Source organism: Dipodomys spectabilis, unplaced genomic scaffold, assembly GCF_019054845.1.
Source record: "Dipodomys spectabilis isolate Male_0828 unplaced genomic scaffold, ASM1905484v1 ptg000175l, whole genome shotgun sequence".
NCBI classification, from domain to species: Eukaryota; Metazoa; Chordata; class Mammalia; order Rodentia; family Heteromyidae; genus Dipodomys; species Dipodomys spectabilis.
In genome coordinates this window covers 14,702,073-14,729,389 of record NW_024870852.1, presented here as the reverse complement: position 1 = coordinate 14,729,389, position 27,317 = coordinate 14,702,073, and the positions used below count along the sequence as shown (strand labels likewise).

Genomic DNA, 27,317 nt, shown 5'->3' with positions numbered 1-27,317 from the left:
TCATCATCAGCAAGCCAATAGAAACTCAACAATGTCCATTGGGAAAAAGTGAGTGGATTTGAGAAGAAACAGTGCAGGTGCCCAAAAGGAAAGTTAAAAATCACAGAAATGACAGCAAATGACCAAATTTCCCCAAATAAGGCTGAGCACTGGTGGCTCACATCTATAATCTTAGCTTCCTTAGGAGCCTCAGATCTATAGGACCAAAGTTCAAGGTCAGCCTGAGCAGAAAAGTTCTAGACACCATTCTCCAAAATAACCAGCAAAAAGCCAGGCTAGAAGTATGGGACAAGTGATAGAGCACTGGCCAAGCAAGCATACAAAGCCAAGCATCAGCCCTTGACTTCAAACTCTGATTCCCCCCCAAACAAAAATAAATCTGCAGACAAAACAAATAGTCCAGCCTGGTGTGCATATGAGAAAAAGGCTCAGAGAGGGAAGGGACCTGCTCAAAGCTGCAGAAGTGAGACAAAAGGCAGGATTGGATGGCATTCTGGGAGAAAGTGGGCTCCGATGCTCGTCCAGGCCAACGCTGGGTGCTCAGGAAGGGATGCTTTCCCACTGGGCTAGGGGAGGGATTTTCAGGGTGGCAGAATAGGACAGCACTTTTTGGTTTGGTGTTCTCTTCCAATGCCAAACCCTGACCATCGCCACCTTCTGTAGTCCTGGGGATGGCAGAGACAGGAGGCAGGGGAGCACTGTGGCTTTGTTACCTTTTTGTTATCCTCTTTTCAAGGGTTCTGTGTGTAAAAATGATTCTCCTAAGCCAGCTCTGTGTACACTGAGTCTTTGTGCATTCCCTTCCCTTTCTGTACTGCACCTCAGCAACAGGTGTCTAGAGATTGCCGCCAGTCAGGAGCCGCCTGAATGGCTTCCATTGTACTTTTTAATACTTACAAAGGAATCCAGGTGAGGTGATGCATGTTTGTAATCCCAGAGCTTGGGAGACAGAGGAGCAGTGTGAGTTTGAAATCTAGCTTCGACGAACAAATAGGAAAGAGGACCTGGTGTGTTGAGCTGTGTGTTCCTTTTGTCTTGCTGCTGTGACAAATGACCACCAATGTAGATGCTTAAAGCAACACAACTTTATCATCTTGCAGTTCTGCAGATCAGAAGCCCCATAGGTCTTGCTGGGCTAAAATCTCAGTGTGTGTGTGTGTGTGTGTGTGTGTGTGTGTGTGTGTGTGTGTACTTATTGGGGCTGAAAGTCAAGACCTTGCACTCTATCTTGGCCTTTTTTGCTCTCTACCACGTAAGCCACACCCCCACTTCCAGCTTTTTGGTGGTTACTTGGAGGTAAGAGTCCTGAGGACTTTCCTGCCCAGGCTGGCTTTGAACTGGGATCTTCAGATCTCAGTCTCCTGAGTAGCTAGGTGCCACAGGCACTGACTCTCCTATTTGTGAGGATTCTTGGGAGTGCCAGAGACCACCGTGTGGGCCTGGGAGCAGATGCCTGGCATGTGGAGAGCAGACTTCCACCCTGAATTCTGCCCACAAGCTCCATATCCATCTGCCCAAGGGAAATCAACCGCAGGCTGCCGCAAGAGACCCGGGCATCTTCCGGGACTTTGAGCCTGCTACACCTGCAGGGTGTCAGGGACCCGCAGCAGGTGTGGGACCTTCTATGACATGGGTACTAGAGAAGCGGACAGAGGGGGACATCTGAGCCCACAGAAGACAGGTGTGAGGTCTGAGAGAGCTTGGGAGAGGTGAGGGCTGACCCCGTTATAGAAGAAGAAGGAGCTGACCCGGTGAGGAGAGCGTGGGAGGGGGAGGCATTCAGGCTGGTGCTGGCGGTGAGTGACAGGATACCATTGTCACCCTGGTAGAAACGGAAAAGTCAGGGAGGTTGGGGTGAGGCTGGGGCAATGCGCAGAGGCTGCTGGGGAGATGGTGCAAGGGAGGCGCAGGTGTGGGACATTCTCAAGTTCAGCGGATGGGGCGGGTGGGGGAGGGGTAGGAACGGAAATCAGGGAGCAAAGCCTTACACGAAAGTTCACAGGGGCTGGAAAGTCCTTGTATAACTAAAGTATGTTAAGTGTGTGTGTGTGTGTGTGTGTGTGTGTGTACTGTCAAGCTGGGCTTGAATGCAAGCCTTGAGCTGTCCCTTAGCTTTTTTCTCTCAAGGCTGGTACTCTTCCACTTGAGCCACAGCTCCACTTCCAGCTTTTGAGTGGTTAATTGGAGTTCAGAGTCTCATGAACTTTCCTCCCTAGACTGGCTTTGAACCTCAATCCTCAGATCTCAGTCTCCTGAGTAGCTGGGATTACAGGTGTGAGCCAACAACAGTACCTGGCTTGATTTTTCTTTTTTTAAAGAGAACAAAAGCCGCAGGATGGGGTCAGTACCCTTTCATTGCTACCTCCATTACGTTGTATCCCCCCCTGTTCCCCCACAGGAGCCCCCAGCCCTGGACACAGCCATCCAGCAGGCCTTGGCGGGTCTATACCCACCCTTTGAGGCCACGGCGCCTACCGTCCTGGGTCAGGTGTTCCGGCTCCTGGACTCTGACTTCCGAGGGGATGGGCTGAGCTTCCTCCTGGATTTCCTGATCCCTGCCAAGCGCCTGTGTGAGCAAGTTCGAGAAGCAGCCTGTGTAAGTTGGGAGGGTGCCGGGTGGGGGACAAGCACTCTCAGAAGAGAGAGGGGCTAGAGGCCAGCAAAGAAGGAAACAGCCTAGGTGTATCATGAAGGTGTGGGGTGATTTTCCAAGGGCTGCTGTCAGCCTCCCAAGTGGAACAAGAGGGTCACTTGCTCCTCTGACCCCTAGGGATCAATGATGTTTGCACTTCCACTGGCAGGAAGGAAGGCTTCCAGGGAGAAGTGTCCAAGGGGCTCCCACAGCCCCAGAAGCCTGCCCAGGAACTGACCCTGTGGCCATCAGCAGGCTGCCACAGTAGGACAGCATCCAAGGAAACAGCAGAGACTGTCCCAGAACTTTCCTGGAGCCATGGAAGAATCAGGACTCTCACTCTTACCACAGGCCACCCTTCAAACTCAGACGTTCAGATTTGCTCCTTCTAGGGCAAAGTGGAGAGGAAGATGTGTAGGACAAGGCTTAATGGCCATAAATAATAGAAGCCCTAGTTAGATCAGACCAGAGCCCTGGAAGATCAGTTCTTCCAGGCCAGGTTTCCAAAGACTGAGCCTGAAGAATCTCTAGAACGACTCCCTGCTTTGAAAAGGAAAATGAATTCTTCCCCAGCAACTACAGATAGAAAAAAAAATCTCAAGGAAGTATCCTGATTGGTCAGACTTGATTGAGTCACATGCCCATTGCCAGACCAATCGCTATGACCCAAAGGAAGAGATGGTGGATTGGCCTAGCTTGAGTTCTCCATGGTCAGAGAATGAGACTGGTTTAAGCAAAGAGAGGAGCTAAAACCCTCTGATGCCCAGTACAGGAACTTCCCACACCCCTCACAAGTTTATCCAACATTCCCTGCAACACTGTCTTTAAATAACATCCCTCCACCCCCACCTCAGCTGTGAGAACCTCAGGGAGGTCCTTAGGCCCCACCAGCCTTTCTTGAGTTGCTCATTGCTTGTCTGAGATACAGCAGATGAGGAACAAAGCGTAGTGCTGGGACTGCATCATTTAGGAGCCAGTATGGAGATGGTGAGTAAGATAAGGGAAGAGAGATCATCCATTCCATATGCTCAGCACAATGCCCACATGGCACACAGGCTCCTCAGGGCATAGGAATTGGTATTGCAGAAGTTGCTTCTCACAGAAGCATCTGTAGCCTGCTGCCATATGTCCATGCAGATCTACTCCCATCTATATTTCTTCTTCCTGACAGGCCACACAACTGCCACTTCCTTTATTGGGACATTTAGACCACAATTACACTGTACCCTGCCTCATTTCTCTCAATAGCAAGGTTACAGCTTTTCCACGCTTCTATTTTTTAATTATAGGCCACCTTCATTTGGCTGTAATTATGGGCAAATTCATGCCACATCAGAGTAGAAGGGAGTGGGATGGGATTTCTAATAGAGCCTCTAGGGTCAACTGCCCAGGTTCAAATCCATAGCCCACCATTGCGCCCTTGGGGATTTCTGTCACCTCTCTAAACCTCAGTTTCCTGATGCATAAATAAGAACAGTAGCAGCAACATGGAATACACTGCTGAGTTACTGTGAGTGCCAAACATGACCAGCACAGCTGGCCCTGGTACAGTGCTTTGTTTGTACAATATAACTGAGCTGATTTGTTCAATGAGAATGTGATGACAAGCAGACTGTGTTGTGATGTACAGAGGGATGGATGGCAGGTGGTGTCACAGACTCACAAAAGATGACAGATAGAAAGCATCCAAACTCTAAAGCAGTTAGGAGCTGGTTTTACCCTATGGGGAAAATATAGTCAGAGTTCACCATGGCATCACTTAATAATCACAGGAAATATCTGCTTACTTAGCAGGAAGTTTGGTGTCACTCTCTGGGACTTGCAAGTTAGAGGACTCCAGACTTCCAAGAGTCACGTAGAGAAATGACCTGCTTTCAATCAATGGAGTGTAGTTTATGTTACTGCCACTTGGTGTCACTGTCGAACACTGGTTCTACATAGCCCAGTAGAGAGGCTCTAAAGAAAAGGATTCTTTTTGTTGGGGGGAGTGGAGGGGGGCAGGTGTGCTGAATGTGGGGTGGGGGGCTGAACTCGGCCTGGGTGCCATACCTCAGCTTTTCAGCTCAAGGCTAGCACTCTACCACTTAAGGCGCAGCGCCACTTCTGGCTTTTTCTACTTATGTTGTGCTGAGAAATTGAACACAGGGCCTCATCGATGCAAGGCAAGCGCTACACCACTGAACCACCTTCCCAGCCCCCAGAAAGGGATTCTTGTACCTGTTCAAAGACTTTCTGGCACCTTCTCCTGTTTAAAAAGAGGGAAAGGGAAACAGGAAGACACAGCGAGCTGCTCAGTTCTTGTGGCCCACACCTGCAATCCTAGCTACTCAGGAGGTGAGATCAGAAGATCGCAGTTCAAAGCCACCCTGGGCAGGAAAATCTATGAGACTCTATTTCCAATTAACCACTAAAAAGCTGGAAGTAGAGCATGGTCCAAGTAGTAGAGCAACAGCCTTGAGCAAACAACAACAACTCAGACACAGTGCTCAGACCCTGAGTTCAAGCCCTAGGAAGAGAGTGCATGTGTTTGTGCACGCGCACACACACGCACACGCACACACACACACACACACACACACACACACACGCACAAATGATAGAACTAGCCACTAGTAGATGATAGATAGATAGATTTGCCTCATCTGCCATCTTCTTACCCACAAATGGAGAATTAAGCATTAAGCCCACAAATAAACACTCAACTCCAAAGAGTTCTTTGGGCCCAAAGTTAAAAGGCTGGCATAGCATTTTCAAGGTCAACTGGTGAGTTCACAACAGAATTGGATTTCTTGACTTCTCAATATTGCTTTTACTTTGCCCAGTAACTGCTTTGCTTGAAAACTAGCAAGGAGCATAAAAGCAGCCCAGGACTATTTTTTTTTTTGTCAGTTGTGGGGCCTGAACTCTGGGCCTGGGCGCTGTCCCTCAGCTCTTCAGCTCAAGGCTAGCACTCTACCACTTGAGCCACAGTGCCACTGCTGGCTTTTTCTGCATATGTGGTGCTGAGGAATTGAACCCACAGCCTCATGCATGCAAAGCAAGCACTCTACCACTGGGCCACCTTCCCAGCTCCTAATTTCATTTTTAATTGACAAAGCCCACCATTTTCTAAAGGGCAACTGTCCCAAAGGCATGCAGGTGAATAGTTACTGAGTATCAGCCTATGAGAAGTCAAGTGTCCTGCTGTTCTCACTCATTCATGATCCATCTCACGTACTCTTTCCGTCATATATTATCTTTTCTACTTGCAGATAGGCAGCTGGAGCCTTGGTGCACTTAAGTAATTTTCATTGGTTAGCTACTTAAACCTTCTGTACCCATGTCTCTCTGGCTTTAAAAGTAGGGGCTAAGGCTTGATCTGGCTTGGGAGAAGTCTGGCAGTAGATGAGAATAGGGCGGGAGAGGAGACAAGCCAAGCAAGAAGAAGGCACATGGGAGCTGCATATGGAGGAGCACCTGGTGCTCAGAGCTTGGGTTAGTAGAGCAGCAAGCATTTCCAAGTTCAGGGCCAAGATGGCATGAGTCAAGAGAGCCTACCCTGAGAGTGAGGGCCTCTTCACTGCCATGCCCTGAGCACCTCTCCCGCCTCTCCAGAGTCCTCTGCATGTGCAAGGGTCCGTGAGAAGGAAGGAGACCTTGGGATGAGGTCCTTCCTGGCCTGACTCTGCTGCCCTCTCCTTCTGCCTGCAGGACTCATATGTCCATCGTGTCTTCTTGCATGAGGGCTGGCCGCTGTGTCTGCGGGACGAGGTGGTGGTCCACCTTGCTCCCCTCAATCCCCTCCTGCTACGTCAGGGTGACTTCTACTTCCAAGTGGAGTCCTGGGAGGAGCAGTCTGCCCGCATGATGATTAAGTACCTCTCACTGGACCTCCGCACTGTGGACAAGAGGCCCATTATGGAATCTTCCTACCCTTTCCTTTTCACCCAGCAGTGGCTGGAGACCATCAACAGCAGCTTCCAGGGAAGTCCTTTGCATAACTGCCTGGTGGCTTCAGAAAACGGGATTGTTCCCGTCCCTTGGAGTAAGATCACTAGCCCGATATTTGTGGATGACAGATGCCAAACAGTGAAGGTCCCCTCCCCCGCTGAGGACACTCTTCAATTGGAGGCATCTCATGCAAGCAACCCCCCAGAGCTACAGTCCACTAGCTCTCCAGGCAGCCAGCTGTTTCGGGCCCAGAGTTTGAGCAAGGGTAAGGACAAGACATCTGTGACCAAGTATCCAGGCCTCATCAAGGTTGAGCAAGCTAGGCCCGGAGAAGTGGCCTTCAGGATGGATGGCGTGGTCAGCCAGAGTTTGGAGGGAGACTATGTGGCTCTTGTGAGCTTCTCCCAAGAGAGTAGAGGGAATTCTTCCAACAGGCAAGTGGTGACATCCAGCAGGTGGACTTTGGGGACCCAGGAGGAACTATCTGGATTTACAGAGATCCCTATGTCTCCAGGGAGTCTGTCTCTCCAAGGGTCCAGTGTAGGACCTTCCTGGGACCACCAGGCTCATACTAAACCTGCAAGCTCTGAGGAGGGGCCCTGCGCTTTAGGCTCCAAGAGAAAGGTCAGTCACCAAGCGCCTGTCCACCGTTCAGAGCCACAGTCCCCAGAGCCCTGCCTTGAAGTCCTTGAGATGCTGCCGGTCTGCACCTCTGACCTTGGGACAAGTGTCCCCGAAGAACCAGGTGTGTCTAAGACACGAGGACTTCTAGAAAGCCCAGAGTCCATGACCAGGCCTGGGCCAAGACAAGCATCCTCTCCCCGCCTGTCCCCAGCCTCCTCTGCCTGTGAAACAAAGATGGAGAAGACCATGCAGGAAGATGGGGGTGCTCCCAAGCCATCGACTCAAGCTGTGAAGAACACCTCTTCGTCCTCTGAGTCCCCTCTTGCAGGGCTCAAATTCTCTTTCTTGAAAGGGCAGAAGCTACCTCTGGTGTCTGAGGGGAAGTCTATAATCCAGCATGATCTATCTCAGAAAATCCCATGCCCTCTCTACTCTGCCATGCCCTCAGGAAAAGGTAAGATGGCTTGCAGGTGGTTTTCAGGGTGAGGGAGCAGGACCCAGCAGGCTGGCTTGGTTTCAGGGTATTTTTTGTGCTTGGTGGAGCCTGTGAATGGCTTCCAGTCAGAGGTCTGGGATTGGGAAAAGGAATTGTGGACATTTACATGCCAGTGTCACCACGCACAGGCTGTGTGGCGTCACCTAGGCTCTTCATTGCTCGGAGCGCAGGTCTCTTGGCCTGTGCAGTGGGGATCTCACCTACTTATAGAGCTGCTTTGATGGTTCACAGATACCAGATATAAAGAGTCCAATGCAGCACCAGACCCAGGATAGATCAGATAACACACTGTATGATCAGTTGGGAGGCAAAATGTTTCCCTCAGGAAATCCATCTTTTGACCAACATCCTTCTCTGTTACTGCTTTTCCTCAGATGGGACAACTTCCACCAGAACATCTGGACCTGCTGGTGGATCAGACCCCCTGTCTGCGGGGCCAGTTGGCTTTCCAGAAGCTTCCTCAACCCTCCTAGAAAGAAGCACCAGCTCAGAGGAGGAGCCCCAACGGCCTGCACCCAGGATTGGGGCTCTGTGTGTGGAGCTTCTCCACTCCAGGATAGCCTGTCTGCCAGGTTCTGGGCTCTGGGGAAAGGAGAGGAAAGAGAGGAGAGAGAAGGGAAGAGAGAGGAAGAAGGAGGAAGGGAAAGGAAGGGAGGGGAGGGAGCTGACATCCCAGGCTATCTCAGAAGCTGGAGGATGGAAGGATGCAGGGGAAGTCCAGGAGGCCTTCATCCTAGGCCAAACCTACCTGATCTCAGGTTCTTCTTCCCAATGAAGAATTTGGATTAGATGAAAACAATTTCTAGGCATCCTTCCATCTACCCACCTTTACTTTGTTTTGTAATCCATCTATCCATCTAACCACCCATCCACTCACTTATCCATCCATCCATCCATCCATCCATCCATCCATCCATCCATCCATCTATCCATCTCTTATCATCTATCTGCTCACCCACCTATCCATCCATCTACTCACCTTTACTCTGTTTATAATCCATCAATCTGTCCATCTATTGATTTATCTATCTACTCACGTACTGGCCCATCCACACATTGTTTCTGCCTCTAATCCAGTCCTCCATCCATCTACCCACCCACCTTTCCTCTGTCTAGTAATCCATCAGTCCAGTTAACCATCTATCTACCTATCCATCCATCCACTCCCTCTACCTGCCCATCCACACTCTTTCCTCTATTATCCATCTATCCATCCATCCACCCATCTTTCCTCTGTCTAGTAATCTATCAACCCATTTAACCATCCATCCATCCACCTACCCATTCATCAACTCACCTCCCCATCCACCCACTTTTCTCTATTCTCCACCCATCTATCTACCCATCTTTCTCTGTCTAGTAATCCCATAATCCAACTAACCATCCACCCATCCATCTACCCACCTAACCTATCCATCCACCCAGTCACCTACCCATCAATTTACCCATCTTTCGTCTGACTAGCAATAAATGTATCCATCCACCTACCCATCCATCCACCCACCTTTCCTCTGTCTAGTAATTCTTCCATCCATTTACCCACCCACCCATCTTTCCTCTGTTTAGTAATCCATCAATCCAACTAACCATCTATCCATCTACCTACCCATCCATCCATCCATCATTTATCCAGTGACCTACCCATCCATCCACCCATCTTTCCTCTGTCTATAATCCATCCATCCGTCCACTCACTATCTTTCCTCTAGTAATCCATCCATCCATCCATCCACCCACCTATCTATCCATCTAGTCATCCATTCATTCATCCATCCATCCATTTGTCCAAATATCCATCTCTCCATCCATATTTCCTTCTGTCTGCTCATCCATCAGTTCACTTAACCATCCAACTATCTATCCATCTGTCCATCCACCCATTCAAATTTCTGTTACAGTGTGTGTGTCTAGATCCCTAGATGCAGATCTTGAGCCATCGATTCTTGGGGAAATGATTTACTGGAGGAAGGCTCCTGAAACAAGAGGAGGGAGCTAAGCAGGATAAGTCAGGGGAAGGAATGTTCAAGGCTATGGTCTGTCCCTTGGAGAGACTCTGAAGTGTTGATCTCATCTTAAGGAGTGGAGGGCTGACTGTTGTTAATTGATTCTGGGTGTGTCAATCATTAACTATGGGATGATTTTGAGATGGGGGGGGGGGTGCTGGGTGAGTCAGTGAGCTAGTCCAGTCAAGAGACTACAGCCTGTCTGTGCCCCACGATTGAGTCTATAAGAAGGAACAGGGAGCTGGAGGCCAGGGGGCTGCACTTGTGGTTCAGCAGGCCCTGGGTTGAGTGAGATTCATTAGTCCCTGCCACATACCTGTCCTCTGAGCTGTCTCACTTAATCCAGTTTATTTGTCTCATCTACCCCAAGCAACAGGCTCAGAGATTTATGGGCTGGCCTAAGGACACAGAGCCAGTGGGCACAGACTCAAGATGTGAACTCATCTGTGATCCTAGCACATGTTTTGGTGTTCTAGACACACAAAGCCCTGGGCAAGTGGGTTACCTCTGGGCCGGAGAATGCAGAGCAGTGGCTTGTAAAGGAAGGGCACTCCAGGCAGAGGGACCAGGAGGGACAAAGGCCTGGAGCCACCAGGAGAGGTTCCTGTGGTGGCCGCCATCATAGTCCCCACTGTTCCAGTGTATCCTTCCCCTGCAGGTGGTCGGGACAGGGCTGGGCGGCCGCTGCTGCTGCTGTCGACCACAGAGGGGGACTGGGAGGCACCATGGTGCCAGGCCTCCGCGCTCACCCAGCTGCTGTCCTTCCTGTGCAGTGTCCCCAGGTAAGGGGCTGACTGCTCCATCCCATGTAGACCTGGTGCTGGGTGGAGAGCCACGGATCCTGTATCCACAGAGCTGGTCCTGGGCCAGATGCTGGGGCTGGGGGGTGGGGTAGGACAGGCTCCGGCCTCCCCTCTCCACCCCCCCATCCCCCCTCCCATCTTTGGACTTTGGCTCCACTGGCTGGAGAAGAGCTGTATTACCCTGAGGCCCCAGAGGAGGTGTTGCTTGGAGCTGTGGCTGTAGCCCCCCCCCCACCTCCACCAAGTTGGTTTGTAACCTCAGGGCAGTGCAAACCCCCTCCTCTGAGGCTCACCTGAAATCAGGAGTTGACCAGCAGGCTCTGGGGACAAAGTGGGGTCCTAGGAGGTACAGATGAGGGGAGTGTGCGATATGAACTCTCCTCCCTGTCTGCAACTCGGCCTCTGTGCCTCCATTTCCCCTTCTGGGGCAGGCAGTCGCAAGCACAAACATCTGCACATCTCTTGCTTTGCACTCTCACAGGGCTCTTTACATTCACGAGCTAATGGGTTCTGGCACAGCCCCACCGGGCTGGGATGGTTATTGTTTGGTTGACTTGAGCAGTAAGGTGCCCAGGTCAGTGGATACTACCAGTAGTCTGTAGCTCCCTACCCATGGCGACCACTCCTGGCTTTGTCTATGAAGTGATCACTGTAAGGTTTAAGGTAGCTGGAGTTATTTTCTAAGTCTCCCTGGTCATCAGACCCAAATAAGTGGGGGCCAGGATGGGGTAGGAAGGTGAGGGTGGGGAAATCCTAAACTAACCACTGGAAAGTGGCTCATTGTCAGCTCAGTTTGCTGGGGCAGATCCATTAGGAGTAGGCTGGCTGCAAGCAACAGAAATCGCAATTCAAAATGTTTTACCAGATGTTGCTGTGTTTCCCTACAGCTCCTGTAAGAACTTTGTACAGGAGACCCTGTCTATCTCAGGAACTTCCCCTCCCATCACTTTGGGTAGAGCTATATCAGCTGGCACCCTCACCTAACCAATCATTGGCCAGGGAAACTGTGGTGCTAGTGTGTCTTCCACCAATCAGAAGCCATCCCTGAGGGGCGTGGTTCTTTGGAGGGAATTGGATTCTTGAACAAAATAAAGCTCTGCCCATTCAAATGGGTAGGTGAATGTGGGTAAATCACTGATATCAGGGCCATGTAAGTTGGTGCAGGACCACTGAAGAGGAGGCAGCAGATTTCCCAGAGGAGAATCCTGGAGGGTTTCCCAGAGGTGGTATTGAACTTGGTCTTGAAGGGTGAAGCACTCAGCAACGAATCAAGGCTTCTTGCAGCCAGTTTCCCTCACATTCTCCTAGATCCCTTCACCTGGGGAGCCCCTGGCTGCAGCAAGTCAGCAGATTCTGTTTTACACCCTCAGGACAGAAGAGAAAGCCAAGGGGCTGGCGGTAGTGATTGATGCCAGGAAAGAGCCGCCACAGCCTGGCCTGGTCAGTGCCCTGCAGGCCACCCAGGTGAGTGTGAGGTAGGATACTTGTCCAGCATTCTTCCCTCGTAAGTCAGCAGGGGACTCTGGTATGTGCAGGATCCATTGGGCTTAGTGTTGGAAGCAGGACCCCCCAGGCAGGGACTTTGAGTGGCCACTAAGAAAACCCAGCACTGACAAAGGGAATACATTGGTTCAGGCGTTAACCAGCTTCAGGTATGGCTTGATCAAAGGGCATAAACTTTCTCTATTTCTGGCTCTGTCTTCCTTAGGGGTGGGGTACTGATGGCCCCATTCCCTACTTGGTGGCAACTAGCAGCTTTAAATCCACAGAGTCTCATTTCAATCTACCAGGAAAGAAGGATAGTTTTTGTGTCTCATTAGTGCTGATTGGTTCCACCCATCAGCCAATCTGAATGGGCAGGAGAATGTACCATCCTGATTGGCTACAAAGCAGCCTCCTGAACTGAGAATGGAGGAGATTCAAAGGAGCTATTATGGACAGCCAGATAGATGGAGGAGGTTTCGTGTGAACTCAACTCATGATTTTGACTTATAAATGGAGAAAGTGAGGCCCAGGTTGGGGGCATCTAGGAAGCTTTCTAGCACCCCTGGCCCTGCTGCTCTCTGGTGGGAGACTCTCACCAGGCAGGTCTATTTGCCTGCTCTGAGTGGGGTGGGGGGGGGCGCAGAAGGGAGTGAGGACTGAGCAGCCCTGAATCTGAGCCCTCAAATCAACAGGCTGTGATCCCAGCCCTCAGAGCGCTGTTCTTCCTGGGAGAGAAGGAGGCAGCTCTCCTGCTGCAAGCCCTACCTGCAGCCCAGGTTAGAGGGATTGTGCAGGGGGTCACGGGCAGTGGGGGAGGGGAGTTGCTGGGGTGATGGGATGAAGAATCCTAGAATTCATGCACTGGAATTGATCTCAAGATAACCTAGTATAGGAACAGAAATTCATATCCCGGCATGCTACCTGCTCCTGCTGCTACTCCATGAGAGCCATGGCCAGGTCAGGCACTGGCTCCTTCTCTCCGACAATCCCAGCAACACCTGGCACACACCTCCATGTGACTGAGAGGTTGGGCTGGGTATGCAAACTTCCACCTCTCCCTGCTTTTCAGCTGGGGAAACTGAGGCACAGTGCCATCTTGCAAGCCAGACACAGAGCAGACCCAGAGCCTCCTGCACACTGCCTGCCATTTCCCTTCCTAATGACTACAGGCCTGGTGGGTTCAGAGTTTGCTCGGAAGAGCCTGCAGTTCCCTCTTAGTACGTGTCCCACAAGAGATTCATAGGTCTCCTTCCTGGTTCATAAAGAGGCACAGTGTGAACATCTCTCAAAGCCTGGTGGTACATGCCTGAGCTGCCCAGTGATACCTCGGGGCTGAGGGTCAGCCCAGCCTGTGGGATCTGAGCAGAAGGCATCTCATCAAAGTGCAGGTTCTCATTGAGGAGCTCTGGCAGAGACCAGGATCCGAGGGGGACCGTGGCTGCCACCTATGCGCTATGTGGGTGGACTCTGCAGCTACCCCTGCCTGATTCAAACTGCCCCCAGCCCCCTCTCCCCATCTTAGGGGCAGGATTTGGTGACCTTTCTCATCAGCCCCCAGGAAGAGACAGCACATCTCGGCTGGGTCCCCAGATTAAAGTTCAGGAACTCTGGAAATGTGGCCTTTTTAATCAATTCATATGAGCGCCCCAAAAGGAGCTATGTTAAGAAATCACCAGTGCTGCAATAGATTAGTGATGTCTGCCGTGAGCACAGGCTAGCAAAGTGGTGGTAGCAGTGCTTGTGTACACATTATTTCCTGGCCAAGGCCTGGTTCTGAAGTTTGATTTATCAGTTTCTAGACAAGATGGGGGTCCCCAGGAGCCACTCTGAACCTTCACTGTGGGAAAGGGACTGGTGCCAGGACAGGGACCTCAGTGGGACCTCCTCAGACATGTCTCTGCATGGAGGCCTCTGGCTCTCCTGACTAACTGCTCTGTCTGCAGGTGGAGGTGTTGACCTCATTGAAGGCTCTCAGCCACCATGTGGACTCCAGCCAGCTACCCGACACCCTGGGAGGCTCCTTTCCCTACTGCCACAGAGAGTGGGTGCAATTCTTCCAGGTGTCTACCCTCACGTCCTTTAACCCCTGACTCTCACCCCGTTAACCACCCTGTCTCACTAATCCATCAACGCTATGAGTTTCACAAATAGTCATTCAACAAACATTTGCAATGGTAGCATTGGGTAGATGAGTTAAAACTCAGATTCTTTTTCTTTTCTTTTTTTCTTTTTGTCTGTCATGGGGCTTGAACTCTGGACCTGGGCTGTGTCCTTGAGCTTTTTTGCTCAAGGCTAGTGCTCTACCACTTTGAGCCACAGCTCCATTTCAGGTTTTCTGGTGGTTAATTGGAGATAACTGTCTCACAGACTTTCCTGCCTGGGCAGGCTTTGAACCATGATCCTTAGATCTCAGCCTCCTGAGTAGCTAGGATTTCAGGCATGAGCCACTGGCGCCCAGCAAAGTTCTGATTCTGAGCTGGGCTCTAACCCCAACTGTGCTGTGAGACCTGGGGTAAGGGACTTACCTCCTCTGAGCCTTGATTTCCTCATCAGAAAAGAGGAGGACCACAGTAATTAATAATAATAATAATACTGATGACAATGATGAAAGAGTCACGGGTGCGTGTGAGAATGGACAATGAGGTCAAATTGCTTAGAAGAGTAGCTGGCCTGTGCTCAGATATATGCTTGCATCAACTGGGAATAAGTTCACTGGTGTTTGCTGTGTACATACATACAACCTGGGCAGGCAGGGTCTTTGCGGGGAGCAGGGCACTCACTCATCTCCACAGCCCCTCGAGGGCCATTCATGCTGGTGTAACTGCCAGGCCACTGGAGATGGCAGTGAGTTCACCATGGCCCACAGATCTGCAGAGCTGCAGCTCCAAGCTCCCTGAAGCCGGAGCCATGGGTGTCCGCCCCAGCTTTCCACCTGCACTGGCCACCGTGGGGCTCCGGGGACCTGCTTCTGCTGGGAGCTTTTCTCCATTTCTCCCATCAATTGTGAAAGGCTAAAATCTTTCCAGACATGATTGAGTGTCCTCCCCTCTCCCCCTCCTCCAGTTAAAACCTGACCTCCAGGTTCACGATGGTGCCTTACTCGCTTTCTGCTCAGGCGATCTTTTAAAAGTCGTGTCTGCTTTCAAACAGGCAGTGCAGCTGCTGTCTGTATCCACGGCTCCTACAGCCACTGATGGAAAATATTTGCAAAACTTGCGTCTTTCCTCAACACAGCCTTTTTCTTCTCGTCTTGTTCCCTAACACGCTGCAACAGGACCGCTGTTCATGTGGCGTTATGCTGCACCAGGTGTTGTCAGTGGTCTGGAGATGAGGTAGGAGTGCAGGACACTTGCTGCAAACACGACTCCCCAGTTACATTAAGGTCGGGGCCGCCTTGGGTCTTAGTATCCAGGGGCCAGAGGTCGATTCTGAGATGGCCGCTTTCCTGCTTCTCCCAGGCTCCCCTTCCTTCCCTGGTCAGTCCAGTGGCTTTTCAGTTTTCAGTTACATTTTTTTTTACCCCATCTCTCTCTCTCTTGTCGGTTGTGGAGCTTGAACTCTGGGCCTGGGCGCTGTCCCTCAGCTCTTCAGCTCAAGGCGAGCACTCTACCACTTGAGCCACAGCGCCACTTCCAGTTTTCTGAATGGTCTATTGGAGATAAGAGCCTCACAGACTTTCCTGCCCAGGCTGGCTTTGAACCATAATCCTGAGATCTTAGCCTCCTGAGTAGCCCATCTCTCATTACCAGAATGAAATAATCTCCTCTTCCTCCTCCTCCACCTCTTCCTCCTCCTCCTCTTCTTCCTCCTCTCTCTTCTTTCTCTTTATCTTCTTCATCTTCTTTTCTTCCTCCTCCTCTTCTTCTTTTCCTCTTCTTTCTTCCTTTTCTTCTTTCTCTTCCTCTTCTTCCTCTTTGTCTTCTTCATCTTCTTTTCCTTCTCCTTCTCTTCCTTCTCCTACTCTTCCTCTTCTCTCCTCCTCCTCCTCCTTCTTCTTCTTCCTCTTTCTCTTTCTCTTCTTCCTTTTTTTTCTTCCTCTTCTTTTTTTGTGTTGGTCATGGGTCTTGAACTCATGGCCTGGGCTCAAGGCCAGCACTCTACCATTTTGAATCACAACTCCACTTCTGGTTTTCTGGTAGTTAATTGGAGATAAGAGTTTTATAGACTTTCCTGCCTGGGCTGGCTTCAAACTGCGATCTTCAGATCTCAGCTTCCTAAGTAGCTAGGATTACAGGCGTGAGCCATGAGTGCCTGGCTCTGAAATCTTACTGGACCCGGAACATGAAACTGATGGGGGCTGTGACTCACCTCTGTACTGGGTTCCCTGGGGCCTTGCACAAATTCACCCATCAAATCCTCCCACGCCCTCTAAGGCCGGAGCCACTGTGGTCTTCATTTCCCAGAAGGGGAAGCCAAAGCCTAGAGAGGTTAAGTAACTCACCCAAGGTCTCACAGCCAGCAGGTGGCGAAGTTTGGCTAAAAGAGGGACCAAGCCATGTGTGCCCCCCAACCCCGTCCTCTTCCCTCTCCTCCTTCTCCTCTGCCCAGCTACCCCTGAGGGTGGGGCTGCTAAGTCCTGTCTTCTTCCACTGGCTCCCACTCCCTGAGTGTGGTTGCCACCCGCCCCTGCATGGCAGCATCCACCGTGGCCTGCTCATTAGACATGCCAGCTTTCAGACCAGGGCCCTGGTGGCTCATGCCTGTAATCCTAGCTACTAAGGAGGCTGAGAGCTGAGAATCATGATTTAAAGCCAGCCTGGTCAGGAAAGTCTAGGAGACTCTCATCTCTAATTAATGACCAAAAAGCCAGAAGTGGAGCTGTGACTCAAGGGGAAGAGTGCTAGCCTTGGCAAAGAAGCTCAGTGGCAGTGCCCAGGCCCTGCGTGGAAACCCCAGGATTGGTACACATGTACGCATGTGCACGAGCATGTGCATGCGTGTGCATGTGCGCGCGCGCGCGCACACACACACACACACACATATACACACACACAGGAGGTTGGTATCACCAGCTCTCCACAGGGCTCCGATGCCCCTGGTGTTCGTGACCACTGCCCACTGCCTCCCATGTCCTCCCTGGGTGGGGGCGGCCTTCCCGGCCGGGTCTGACAGCCGCTCTGGCCTCTGCAGACACTGGACCCGTTCCTGGCTGACCTTCGCCAGGCCTCCTCCTTGCTGCAGGCCTCCATCGATGAGTTCAAGAAGGGCGAGCCCCCAGGGGGGGCCCAGGTGAGCCTGGAGTGGGCAGGGTGGGGGAGGGAGTCGTGGTGCACCCCAGGTTCCACAGACCATGGGTTCTGTGAACAGGACAGCCATTCACTGGGCTGGCACCTGCTCTTTGTCTGCAAGGGGTCCCAGTCTGGGGCAAGCCAAACTGCCTTAGTCTGGAGGAGATCATAGTACCGGGGCAGAGGCTGGCTGGGGCTTAGTGGCAGAGCGCTTGCCCCCAGGCTTCGGCTTTGATCTCCAGCACTACACAATGAAATGGAAAGGTAGAGCCAAGCACGGTGGCATAGGCCTATAATCCCAGTACTCAATAGGTGGAGTTAGGAAGACGCAGAGATCAAATCTAGATTGGATCACATAGTGAATTAGAAGCCAGCCTGGGCTACAGAAAGACTCTTTCTCAAAATGAAGGGAGGGAGGAAAGAGAAGAAAGAGAAAAAGGAAGGAAAGGAAAAGAAAGGAAGAATGGAAAGGAAAAGTTAAAAATTACCTATAATCCTAGCTACTCAGGGGGCTGAGATCTGAGGATCGTGGTTCAAAGCCAGCCCAGGCAGGGAAGTCCATGAGACTCTTATCTCCAATAAACCACTCAGAAAACCAGAAGTGGCACTATTGCTCAAGTGGTAGAGCGCTAGCCTTGAGCTGAAGAGCTGAGGGACAGCGCCCAGGCCCAGAGATCAATCCCCATGACAAAAAACAACAACAAAAAAACCCCCAAAAACCCAAAACCAAAAAACAATTGTTCCAGATAGTAGGGAAGTAAGGATGAGGATAACAACAAAGGAGAGAAGACCTTAGAAAAGACGACAATGATATTTAAGTTGATGCCTGAAGTTTAAGACGTTTGCCTTTGAGGGGGACTGAGCTCTAGGCAGAAGCCAAACCTGTGCAAAGGCTCTGGGTCAGGTTACGCTTGCAGTTGCAGGAAGAGCAGGGAGGCCCATGGGGAGGCAGAGATGGGAGGGGATGGTAAGATTCGCCCTTTACCATCCTTCCACGGCCTGGTGGAGTGAAGACAGATTGTGGAGGGATCCAGAGCACAGCAGGGAACAGGCTGGGAAGTCTGTCCAGAGAGATGGAGTCCATCCATGAGGTTGCCATGGTGACCGAGGAGCGTGGCTGGACAAGATTCATTAGAGATCCAGGGACAGAGTTGATGGGGGACCTGGGGAAGTCTGGTTTGGTCTGGGTGTGGGGAGCCCTGGGTGGTATCCCTGGGAGAGCAGGGATTGGACCTCAGAGGGCCTCTCTATGCTGGCAGGAGGCCGCCAGGTGCCTGAGCAAGTCCAAGGAGCTGATGGAGGCCGTGCTGAGGGACCCGGGCCTGCTCAGCCTCCAGCGGGAGGGTGGAACCATCCTGGCCAGGCTGCAGCGCGAGGCCAGCAGGCTGGCCTCCAATCCCGACGTCAGGTACGGATGCTCAGGCCTTCCCTGCCCAGCCCTACCCTGTTTCCCCAGCCTGGGAGCTCAGAAGCCTGGGACCCTGTGTGTCACAGGCCCCCCCACCCTCTGCCACCTCCTGCTCTGGGCTTGGCAAGTCCTTGTCTCTTCTCTGTCACCTTGCCTTCATTCCTGCCATCTTCAGCCTGGGGTGGCATCGGGGGGTCTGTCCCCTCCCTGTCCACGCACCCCTGCACCCATCTCTGGCCCAGGCGCTGGGCAGAGCCCTGCAGGCCCCATCTCATTTATCCCTGTGATAGAGCCATGAGGGCCTGCCTCATTATTCTTGCTTGGCAGATGATAACAAAGGCTCAGCCCCCTCAGGTCCCAGCCAGCCATGGACCCCTAGTGTGGCCGGAAGCAGGGTGGTGGGGGGAACATCTGAGTACCCTAAGAGGGTGGGAAGAGTCCCTGTGTTGGAGGGGAGGGGCCCTGAATCTGAAAGGCAAGAATCCCAAGTATCCCACACTCTGAGACGTCGTCAGCCCAAATTCTACACCGTGAAACTTGGCTTCGTGCACAACCCGATTCAAACCACTGCATCAAATTTCCCAGAGGCTGGGAAAGGTGTGAATTTGTTTAGACTCCAAGAGAGCTCATTGCTGTTTGACAAAAATTCCAAAATCTGAGGAGGAGAAGAAAAAAACCAAACGACTCCAAAATACTTCCTAAGAGAAGAGACTCTCAACCTGTAATTGAATCCCTCAGCAAATGGAAATATTCTCTCCAATCCAACACAGCTACTTATACATTTGCGAGCCAATGTACGTAGCTGTGAAGTTTGCATACGCTTTTAGGAGCAATTTGTTCATTGAGCCGACACCTACACAGCACTTAAGAGTGTGTACAGCCTTGTACTAAGGAGGTACGAGTAGCCTGACTTGTGGAGGAGATCCAGTATTATCTCTATGTCACAGCAGAGGGGTCAGGCTCAGAGAGGTCAGGGAACTAGCCCCAAGCTACACAGCTGGGATGTGGGGGAGGTTGAGACTTGGGCCCAAGTAGCCTGACCCCAGAATGTTGACTATGTCCTTGAGCTACATCCCCAGACTCAGGGCCAGGCTCACGCAGAAGGGAGCACTGGCCGCACTGGGACCTGGTGCCTGGCGAGAGGTCACCTTCCTGCTTGATGCAATGCTTTGTGGGGAGGTTTTTCTCGGGGTGCCCCTGCCTCCTGTGTGGATTTCCTCCTGTCCACTTTAGCTCCTTCCAGACGTTGTGCAGTGTGCCCACCAGGGGGCGCTGTGGGCCCATTCAAGGCGCTGCCGTCCTGTTCTGCAGGAAGTCGCTGCTGGCCAGGACAGCTCCTCCCTCCTCCTCCAGCCCCTTCCTGCACCCCGGGGTGGGTGGGTGGGTGGGCGTTCACCCCTTTCCTGGGGGGCAGCTACTATGACCCCGAAGATGGGGTCTCAGGGCAGGGCAGGGCAGGCAGGGCAGGTGGTGAATTCTTCCACCCCACGTCCATTGTCCTAGGCTTCCCTTTCCTTTAAGTCCTGTGGCTTTGGCCATTTTTTAATTCTATGAAAGAGCTCTGGCCAGGCCTTGCTGCCTGTCCTGGGCCTGGGCCCGTCCCCTGCTTTCCCCCTCCCCCCCCGCCCTGCCCTGGGTCCAGCAGAGGCTGATGACACTGTGACAGCCACAGGCCTCTGACCAGTTGATGGACGCTCTCATCCAGCCTCCTGGGAACCACATGAGGCTCTCTGGAAAGCTCTGGAATCCCAGCCTCATCTGCAGTCTGCCTAGATAGTGGGGGAGCGGGGACCTGGATATGAATTTCTCAAAGTTCCCCGGGTTAAATCACTAATACCTCACCGTGTTCTTTTATTCCCATTTGTCAACTGGGAAACAAACCTTAAAAGGTAGAGGCATCAGGCAAAATCCTACACTGGAAGGTGGGCTTTGGAAGGTCCAGAGAGGTCTAGAGACCTACCCAAGGTCACACAGTGAGTCAGCAGCCAGAGATCCCAGCAGGGCCATGGAGACTGGGAGTGGTCCTGTGTTGGGCAGCCATAGAAGGCAGGGAGGGAAGGGGAGGACCTCAGGAGCCTCAGCTGACCCTCCCTGCCCCCGACCCCCACCCAGGTGCCGTTTGGCTGAAGCTGCCACCCTGTACAGCCTTGTGGATGAGCAGCTCCATGTCCTGGTCACTGCGTCCAACCATCACCTGGGGAGGCTGGAGCTCCACGTCCGCCTGGGCCGCCTGGAAGCCGCCATGCACCAGGTGAGGGGCGGCCGGCCTGGTGGGGCGGGGAAGCAGAGCCGACTCAGACAGGTTCCTTTGCCTGGAGTAGGGACTGGCAGACTGGCAGATTGACAGGGCATGCAGTAAGTGCTTCACGGGAAAAGACACCCCCAAAGCTGCTCCAGCTGGGTGCCACACCCCAGACTAGAGCTTCATCTCTCACCAATGATAGGAGGAAGCTGTTAGGTTTCCCCATGTCTAGACCAGGGCATCGTGGCTGGGAGGAGGGGGACTGTGGCTGCCTGTGGTTACACGTCCAGGGTCTCATGGGGATCCCGTCCCAGCACTACCCCACCGGGCTGCCAGTACCCAGAACCAACGCACCTGCCCAGGCCATGGCTCAGGGTGCAGGGCTCAGCCCTGCCTCTGGCCCCTGCCATTTATTGGACCATTCACGCCTCTGAACCCTCGTTCTTGGCTGGAGATAATCAGTGCCATGTCATTTGGGCAAAGTCAATGAATAGGAGTTTTTTCTTTTTTTCTTTCTTCTGGCAGTAGGGCTTGAACGTAGGGCCTGGGTACTGTTCCTGTGTTGTTGGTTATTTTTAAAATTTGTTTTTTGTGGTGCTCTACCACTTGAGTCATTGCTTCACTTTTAGCTTCTTGCTGGTTAATTGGAGAGTAGAGTATTATGGACTTCTCTTGCCCAGGTTGACTTCAAACTGAGATCCTCAGATCTCAGCCTCCTGTGTAGCAAGCTGACAGGTGTGAGTTCTACTGATGCCTGGCAATAGTAGCTATTTTTTTTTCTTTTAAAAGACTTCCTAGCCAGAGGCCTGTGGCTCACACCTGTAATCCTAGCTACTCAGGAGACTAAGATCTGAGGTCAGAGTTGAAAGCCAGCCCAGGAAATTAAGTCATGACACTCTTATTTCCAATTAACTGCCAGAAAAATGGAAGCGCAGCTATGGTAGAGTGCTAGTTGTGAGTGAAAAGCTCAAAGACAGCACTCAGGCCCTGAGTTCAAGCTCTATGACTGACAAACAACAACAGAAAACCCCAAACACCAAAATCTCTTAAAGACATCCTAAAGTTAGAGTGGTGGGTCCTGCCTGTAATCCTAGTATTGGGGAGACTGAGCAGAAGGATTGAGAGGTCAAAGCCAGTCTGGGCTGCATCGCAAGACCCTGTTTAGAAACCAACCTCAACGAAAGAAGAGCCCCCAAGAAGGGACCGTGTATTCACAGAGAGCATTTTGTCCCCTCTGTTTGAGTCTATCTGCTGCGGGCCAGCTTCACACACGTGTTCCTGGTCGGCATTTCCCTCCTGTGCAGTTGGCAGCTGCCCCTGAGTTCACCTTTTGTGACCAGGGAGCAGGGAATGGCCATCACAGGCTTTGGTCGCCCTGGCCACGGCTGTGCACACAGAAGCCGCCCATGTGCAGGTCCCTGCCCAGGGCGGCCTCTCCCAGGAGCTAAAGTGTGCTGAACACAAGCCCCAAGCCTGGGCCCAGCACTTCAGGGTTTCAGTCTAGGTCTCTGTGTGACTTGGGACAAGAGGACAGTGGCCTTCCTGGAAGTGGGGGTGGGTGTCTCCCTAGGGACTGCTCACGTGCAAACCTCCTGTCCCGCCCAGGTCAGCACCTGGATGGAGCGGGAGGGAAGCCAGTGCCTGCGGGCACTCGTCCCCGCCGACGGCCGCTCGGAGAGCGTGGAGAAGGCCCATGCGGAGTTCGAGGACTTCTTCCTGCAGGCAGCGGTGTGTGCCAGAGCAGCGAGGGGCTGGCTGGAGCCAGGAGAGGGCGCTAGAGGCCTGGCCCGGGGAGGTAGAGCCGGGAATACACAGGAGAATCTTCAGCGGCCACAAGGAGACCGTCTGGAGTCCTAAAGGGTTCAACTTAGACGTTTCCTCTCCCGGGAAGCCCTCCCAGACCAGCAAGCCCCAAAGAATCCTCAGAATCCATTGCAGCAAGAGTTTTCAAATGAGGTTCCATGGCTTTGCCTTCCACCTGCGCGGTCAGAGGGGACCCTGTGCTCACGGTGGGCTCAGGGAGCTTTGTCCTGTTTCAGTCCCCCAGGGAGGACAGGGATGGGGACAAACAGGGACACCAATGAGAGGTAGGACACAGAAAAGCCTCTGCCCCCCAGCTTTCGAGTCCGAGAAGTTTCTAGAAGGATCTGAACTGTCAAAGCCAACCTGGAAACTGTCACGAGCCTTGAGCCTGGGCCATGTGCTGCAAGGGTGGGCACTGTGAAGCCCTCACTTAACAGATGAGGAAACTGAGGCACACAGGGCCTCTCAGTTGGGCGGGCCTTTGGGAAACCCAGACAGGCAGGCCCCCGGTGGTACCTTCTCTCTCCTCTCAGGCCCAGTACCGACGGGGGCTGGAGCTGTCCAAGCAGGCGGCCCAGCTGGGAGCTCCTGGCCGAGGGGCGGGCGAGGCCGGTGGCAGCGGTGGCAGCGGTGGCAGCGGCAGCCCGGGGCTCCCCGAGCTGGTGGCCTTTGCTGCCACACAGCGAGCCTTCCAGGCCAAGCTGACCCATTTCTACATGGCGGCCGAGCGACAGCGCACAGACCTGGAGACGCTGCTCTACCTGCATCGCTTCTGCAAGAAGGTGAGCTTTGGCAGGAGGGGGAAGGGGGGGAATCACTGGCACAGACCCCCCCTCTGCAGGGATGGAGGGAGGGCTACACGGTGTGGGGCAAGTTGCATGACCCGTGACCCAGACAGATCCTGGAAAGGGAGTGAGCCATTGTGTGAACAGGTGTGTCCTGGTCCTGTGCCAGTGGCCACCGGCTGGGAGGGAGAGGGGGGTGAGGATGAAGATGTCCAGGGTCCCATGTGCAGAGACCACATGAGCAGAGGCCACGTGGGCGGGCGCACATTCCACGTGGGAGAGCCACCAACCAGCTTCCCAGTTTCCACTTGAGAACATCCAGGCGCAAAGCGGGAATGGATGTGTTCAGGTCACCCAGGGAGTGGGAGAGGGGAGCGAGGTGTCAGCCATCAGGCGAGATTTGGCCTCAAGACTCCCTTCCCAAACTCAGCGGACAAAGCTCTTGGTTTATTTATTTTTTTTCTGGAGGGCAAACCGAGGCCTGCAGGTGGTCAGGGGGCAGTCTAGGAGAGCTGACCCCATCCACACCGGAGAGAAAGCTGCAGGACTGGCCTCTGCCCAGTGCCCTGGGGTTTCCTCCCCCCACCACAATCTGCCACAAAGGACAGAGTGTGGGAAGAGCGTGACCTTTGCCCACAGCTGTGAGGCTGCCCCACGCAGAGGGAGAACACGCAGGGTGCTGCAGGACGCAGGGCCAGGACCCCATCAGTTCACGCATGTCTGGGGACCCAGAAAGACAGGGCCCTCTCTGTCTCCTTGGGGCAACCGAGGGCAGACGGGGGGGGGGGGGGGGGGAGAGGATGTGACACGCCCCCTCCTCCCACCCCCCTTCCCCCGTCCCCTCTCAGCTGTCCCAGGGGCTGGAGAGGTGGGAGAGGCAGGATGTGTTCCACATATGCTGATAGGAACTCTGTGACCCCCAACAGTAGTCTCTACCTCTCTGAGCCTCAGCAAACTGGTAATAATAACAACAACAATAATGATATTTGTGGGGTTGGCAGCATGGCTCAGGTGGTAGAGCACCAACCAACAAGTGAAAACATTGGATACTGAATTTGAGTCCCAGTCTCGGTGGGGAAAAATAAATAGATAAAACAAACCGGGAGCCAGTGACTCCTATGTGTAATCTTAGCTACTCAGGAGGCTGAAATCTGAGGACTGCACTAAAAAGCCAGCCCTAACAGGAAAGTCCATGAGAGTCTTCTACTCAGAAAAGGCTGGAAGTGGAGCTGTGGCTCAAGTGGTAGAGCGCTAGCCTTGAGTCAAAAGAAGCTCAGGGATAGTGCTCAGGCCTTGAGTTCAAGCCCCAGGACTGACAAAACAAAACAAAACAAAACAATAAAACAACAACCACCAAAAGAACCCCCCAGAACCCAAACAAACAAAAAACAAACTCATGTTTCTCACCCTGCTCTAGTTGTTTTGTATCTTGTTTGATGATCACACCTGTTTGGCACTGTACTCATTTTATACATGAGAAACCAGAGACTTTGGATGACTTGCCCAGAGCCACTCAGCTGCCAGAGCCGCAGAGCTGAGATTCGAAGCCGGGCCCTCTGGTTGGAGTACCTGTCTTGCTAGGTAGTGAGAGAATTAGATTCAGTGCAGGTCACTCCCAGAGCAGGCCTGCCACAATTCAGAATTATTATAAATAATATCTTCATTGTCATTATCATTAGCAGAAGGAGGAAGGGGAATTCCTTCAGGGGCTTCTGGAAGCTTCTCTCCCAGGCTCACTGAGTTCTGCTCATTTCTGCTCCAGTGGCCTTCCTGCATCAGCCAAACTCACTCCGGCGCTGAGGCCTTTGCAGGTGTTATTCCTGAGACTCCAGTAGCTGTTCCTTACACAGCTGGCTTCTTTTCTTTCTTCCTCTCTCAGTGCATGTCCTCCTCCTCACTGGCGCCCATCCTGGGTGCATCTATGTCTGGTCTAGCCAGGAAGGGAGAGCCCAGGACAGACAGGACATTCTAGTGTGGGGTTTGATCCCCGCTCTGTACAGCAGCCTGGGCTCTGTAGTCATATTAATAACATGACTGCACTGCTAACGGGGATTTATGGAGCCTCTAGCTGCGTGTGCTATGGAGAATATGAACCCATTTGTCTAAAGACAAGTTTCCTTAATCCACGGGAAGACCATCTCTGGAGAAAATGTGTCTGCAGTCCTGCAGCCCAGCGGCTGGCTGTCAGGTCGGGAATTAATGGAGAGAGAGATCCTGCTTCGCTGAGCTGCAGGGGGCCCCCTGTGCCTTGGCAACATGCATATATTTTGGGAAGCAGGGGTTGGGGAAGGCAGACTCACAGGATGAGCTGAACTCCAGCCGAAGTGAGGGGCTTGCTCTGACGGATGGCTCTCCTGTTCCTGACCAGCCAGTGTCTTTTTCTGGCAAGAAACAGTTTTGTTTTGGGGGGGGGTAGGGGTGGCAAGACAGATCTGAGTTAGAACCCTAGCTCTTTCCTGATTCGCTGTGTGACCCTGGGCCTAACTGCGTCACTGCTCCAAGTCCCACTCCCTCTACCCCCTCCCTGGGAACCGGGTTCCTGGCTGTATAGGTGACCCACCAAGCCTGTCACAGCCACAGTCCTCCCTTCTGACCTGTCCCCTCCTGGAAGCCACATGCTCAGCTCTTACAAGGGCTTTTTATTATTGTTATTATTATTACTTTGGTCAGTCATGGGGCTTGAACGCTGGGCCTAGGTGCTGTCCCTTAGCTCTCTTGCTCAAAGCTAGCTCTCTATCTCTTGGAACCACAGCTCCACTTCCGGTTTTCTGGTGGTTAATAGGAGCTAAGGGTCTCACGGACTTTCCTTCTATGGCTGGCTTTGAGCTGCAATCCTCAGATCTCAGCATCCTGAGTAGCTAGGATTACAGGCGTAAGCCACCAGTGCCTGACAGGCGTTTTTGTTTGTTTGTTTGTTTGTTTGTTTTTAATGGTTATTTATTGTACACCCATTTTACAAACAAGGCAAACTGAGCCCCAGAAAGGAATAAGCCTGCCAGCCCATCGGTCTAGTAGAAGATGCCGAGAGGCTGTCTCTAGCTGACAGTGGGGTGTCCTGGCAGGGAGGAGAAATCATCTTTATTGTAACCTACCAAGATAGGGGTGCCTAATGTTCACTGGGTATCTGCTAATACAACTTAGCCTTTCTTATAGACGGAACCCCCACCTCTGTCCTCACTCCCCGCCTCTTCTCTTTTTGCCCCCAGATGACCTGGTTCCATTTGGACTGTCAGGATCTGATGGCTCAGCTCAGGCTGGGCAAGGCTCAACGGGCCAGCCCCGGGGACCAGCGCCGCCTCCAACGCTACCTGTGGCGTCTGGAGTCTGAGTTTCCTGCCCAAAAGCTTATGGCCATGAAGCTGCAGGTGGCCTCCCTGAGCCGGGCTAGCCTGGGCCGGGACCTATGGGAAGAGGCGCGGGTCAGACATGAGGAGATCCAGACCCTCCTGAAGAAGGCCTTGGCACACTGTCCATGCCCTGCGGCTCCCACGGCCCAGTTAAGTGGGCCAGCTACCCAGGGCCAGGGTCCGAGTGGGGAACTCCCTTCCCAGGGGACATGGGACCTGCCCCGCCAGGACTCTCTGGGTGTGAATCATTTGCCAAAACCCAGCTGGCTTCCTCTGGTTCCCAGAGGGGGGCTGCAGCGGAATTTCCAGGCAGACCCTCCACGCCAGGAAGCTGGCCAGACTGAGGCTGGTGAAGACCAAGGCCCCTGTGAGCTGGCCAAGACTGTTCCAGAACATCTTCCTACCTTGCAGCCATCCCCCAGGCTGAACCAGCTCCCCCACCCCACCAGAGGCAGCTTCTCCTCAGAGGGGACAGACTCACAGACATCCCTGGAGAGCTCACCCCGGACAAGTCCGCCTGCTTCCCTGTAG

The 27,317-nt window shown here is 52.8% G+C and overlaps 1 protein-coding gene across 1 annotated transcript; it reads left to right on the top strand.

Moving 5' to 3' along the window:
- Positions 1 to 31: 31 nt before the first annotated feature.
- Kiaa1755 (KIAA1755 ortholog) lies at positions 32 to 27,317 on the top strand. The gene is made up of 15 exons (XM_042694654.1): positions 32 to 48; positions 1,520 to 1,610; positions 2,399 to 2,596; positions 6,323 to 7,640; positions 8,057 to 8,254; positions 10,344 to 10,467; positions 11,859 to 11,952; positions 12,666 to 12,749; positions 13,917 to 14,033; positions 17,104 to 17,202; positions 18,461 to 18,609; positions 20,722 to 20,860; positions 22,457 to 22,579; positions 23,188 to 23,436; positions 26,646 to 27,317. Exons 1-15 carry the CDS (start codon positions 32 to 34, stop codon positions 27,315 to 27,317), a joined length of 3,672 nt encoding a protein of 1,223 aa, XP_042550588.1.

Excerpts from the sequence above, each read along its gene's own strand:
- Kiaa1755 (XM_042694654.1), top strand. Across the intron at positions 7,641-8,056 it reads TGCCATGCCCTCAGGAAAAG|ATGGGACAACTTCCACCAGA; the intron begins GTAAGATGGCTT and ends GCTTTTCCTCAG. Across the intron at positions 10,468-11,858 it reads TTCCTGTGCAGTGTCCCCAG|GACAGAAGAGAAAGCCAAGG; the intron begins GTAAGGGGCTGA and ends TTACACCCTCAG.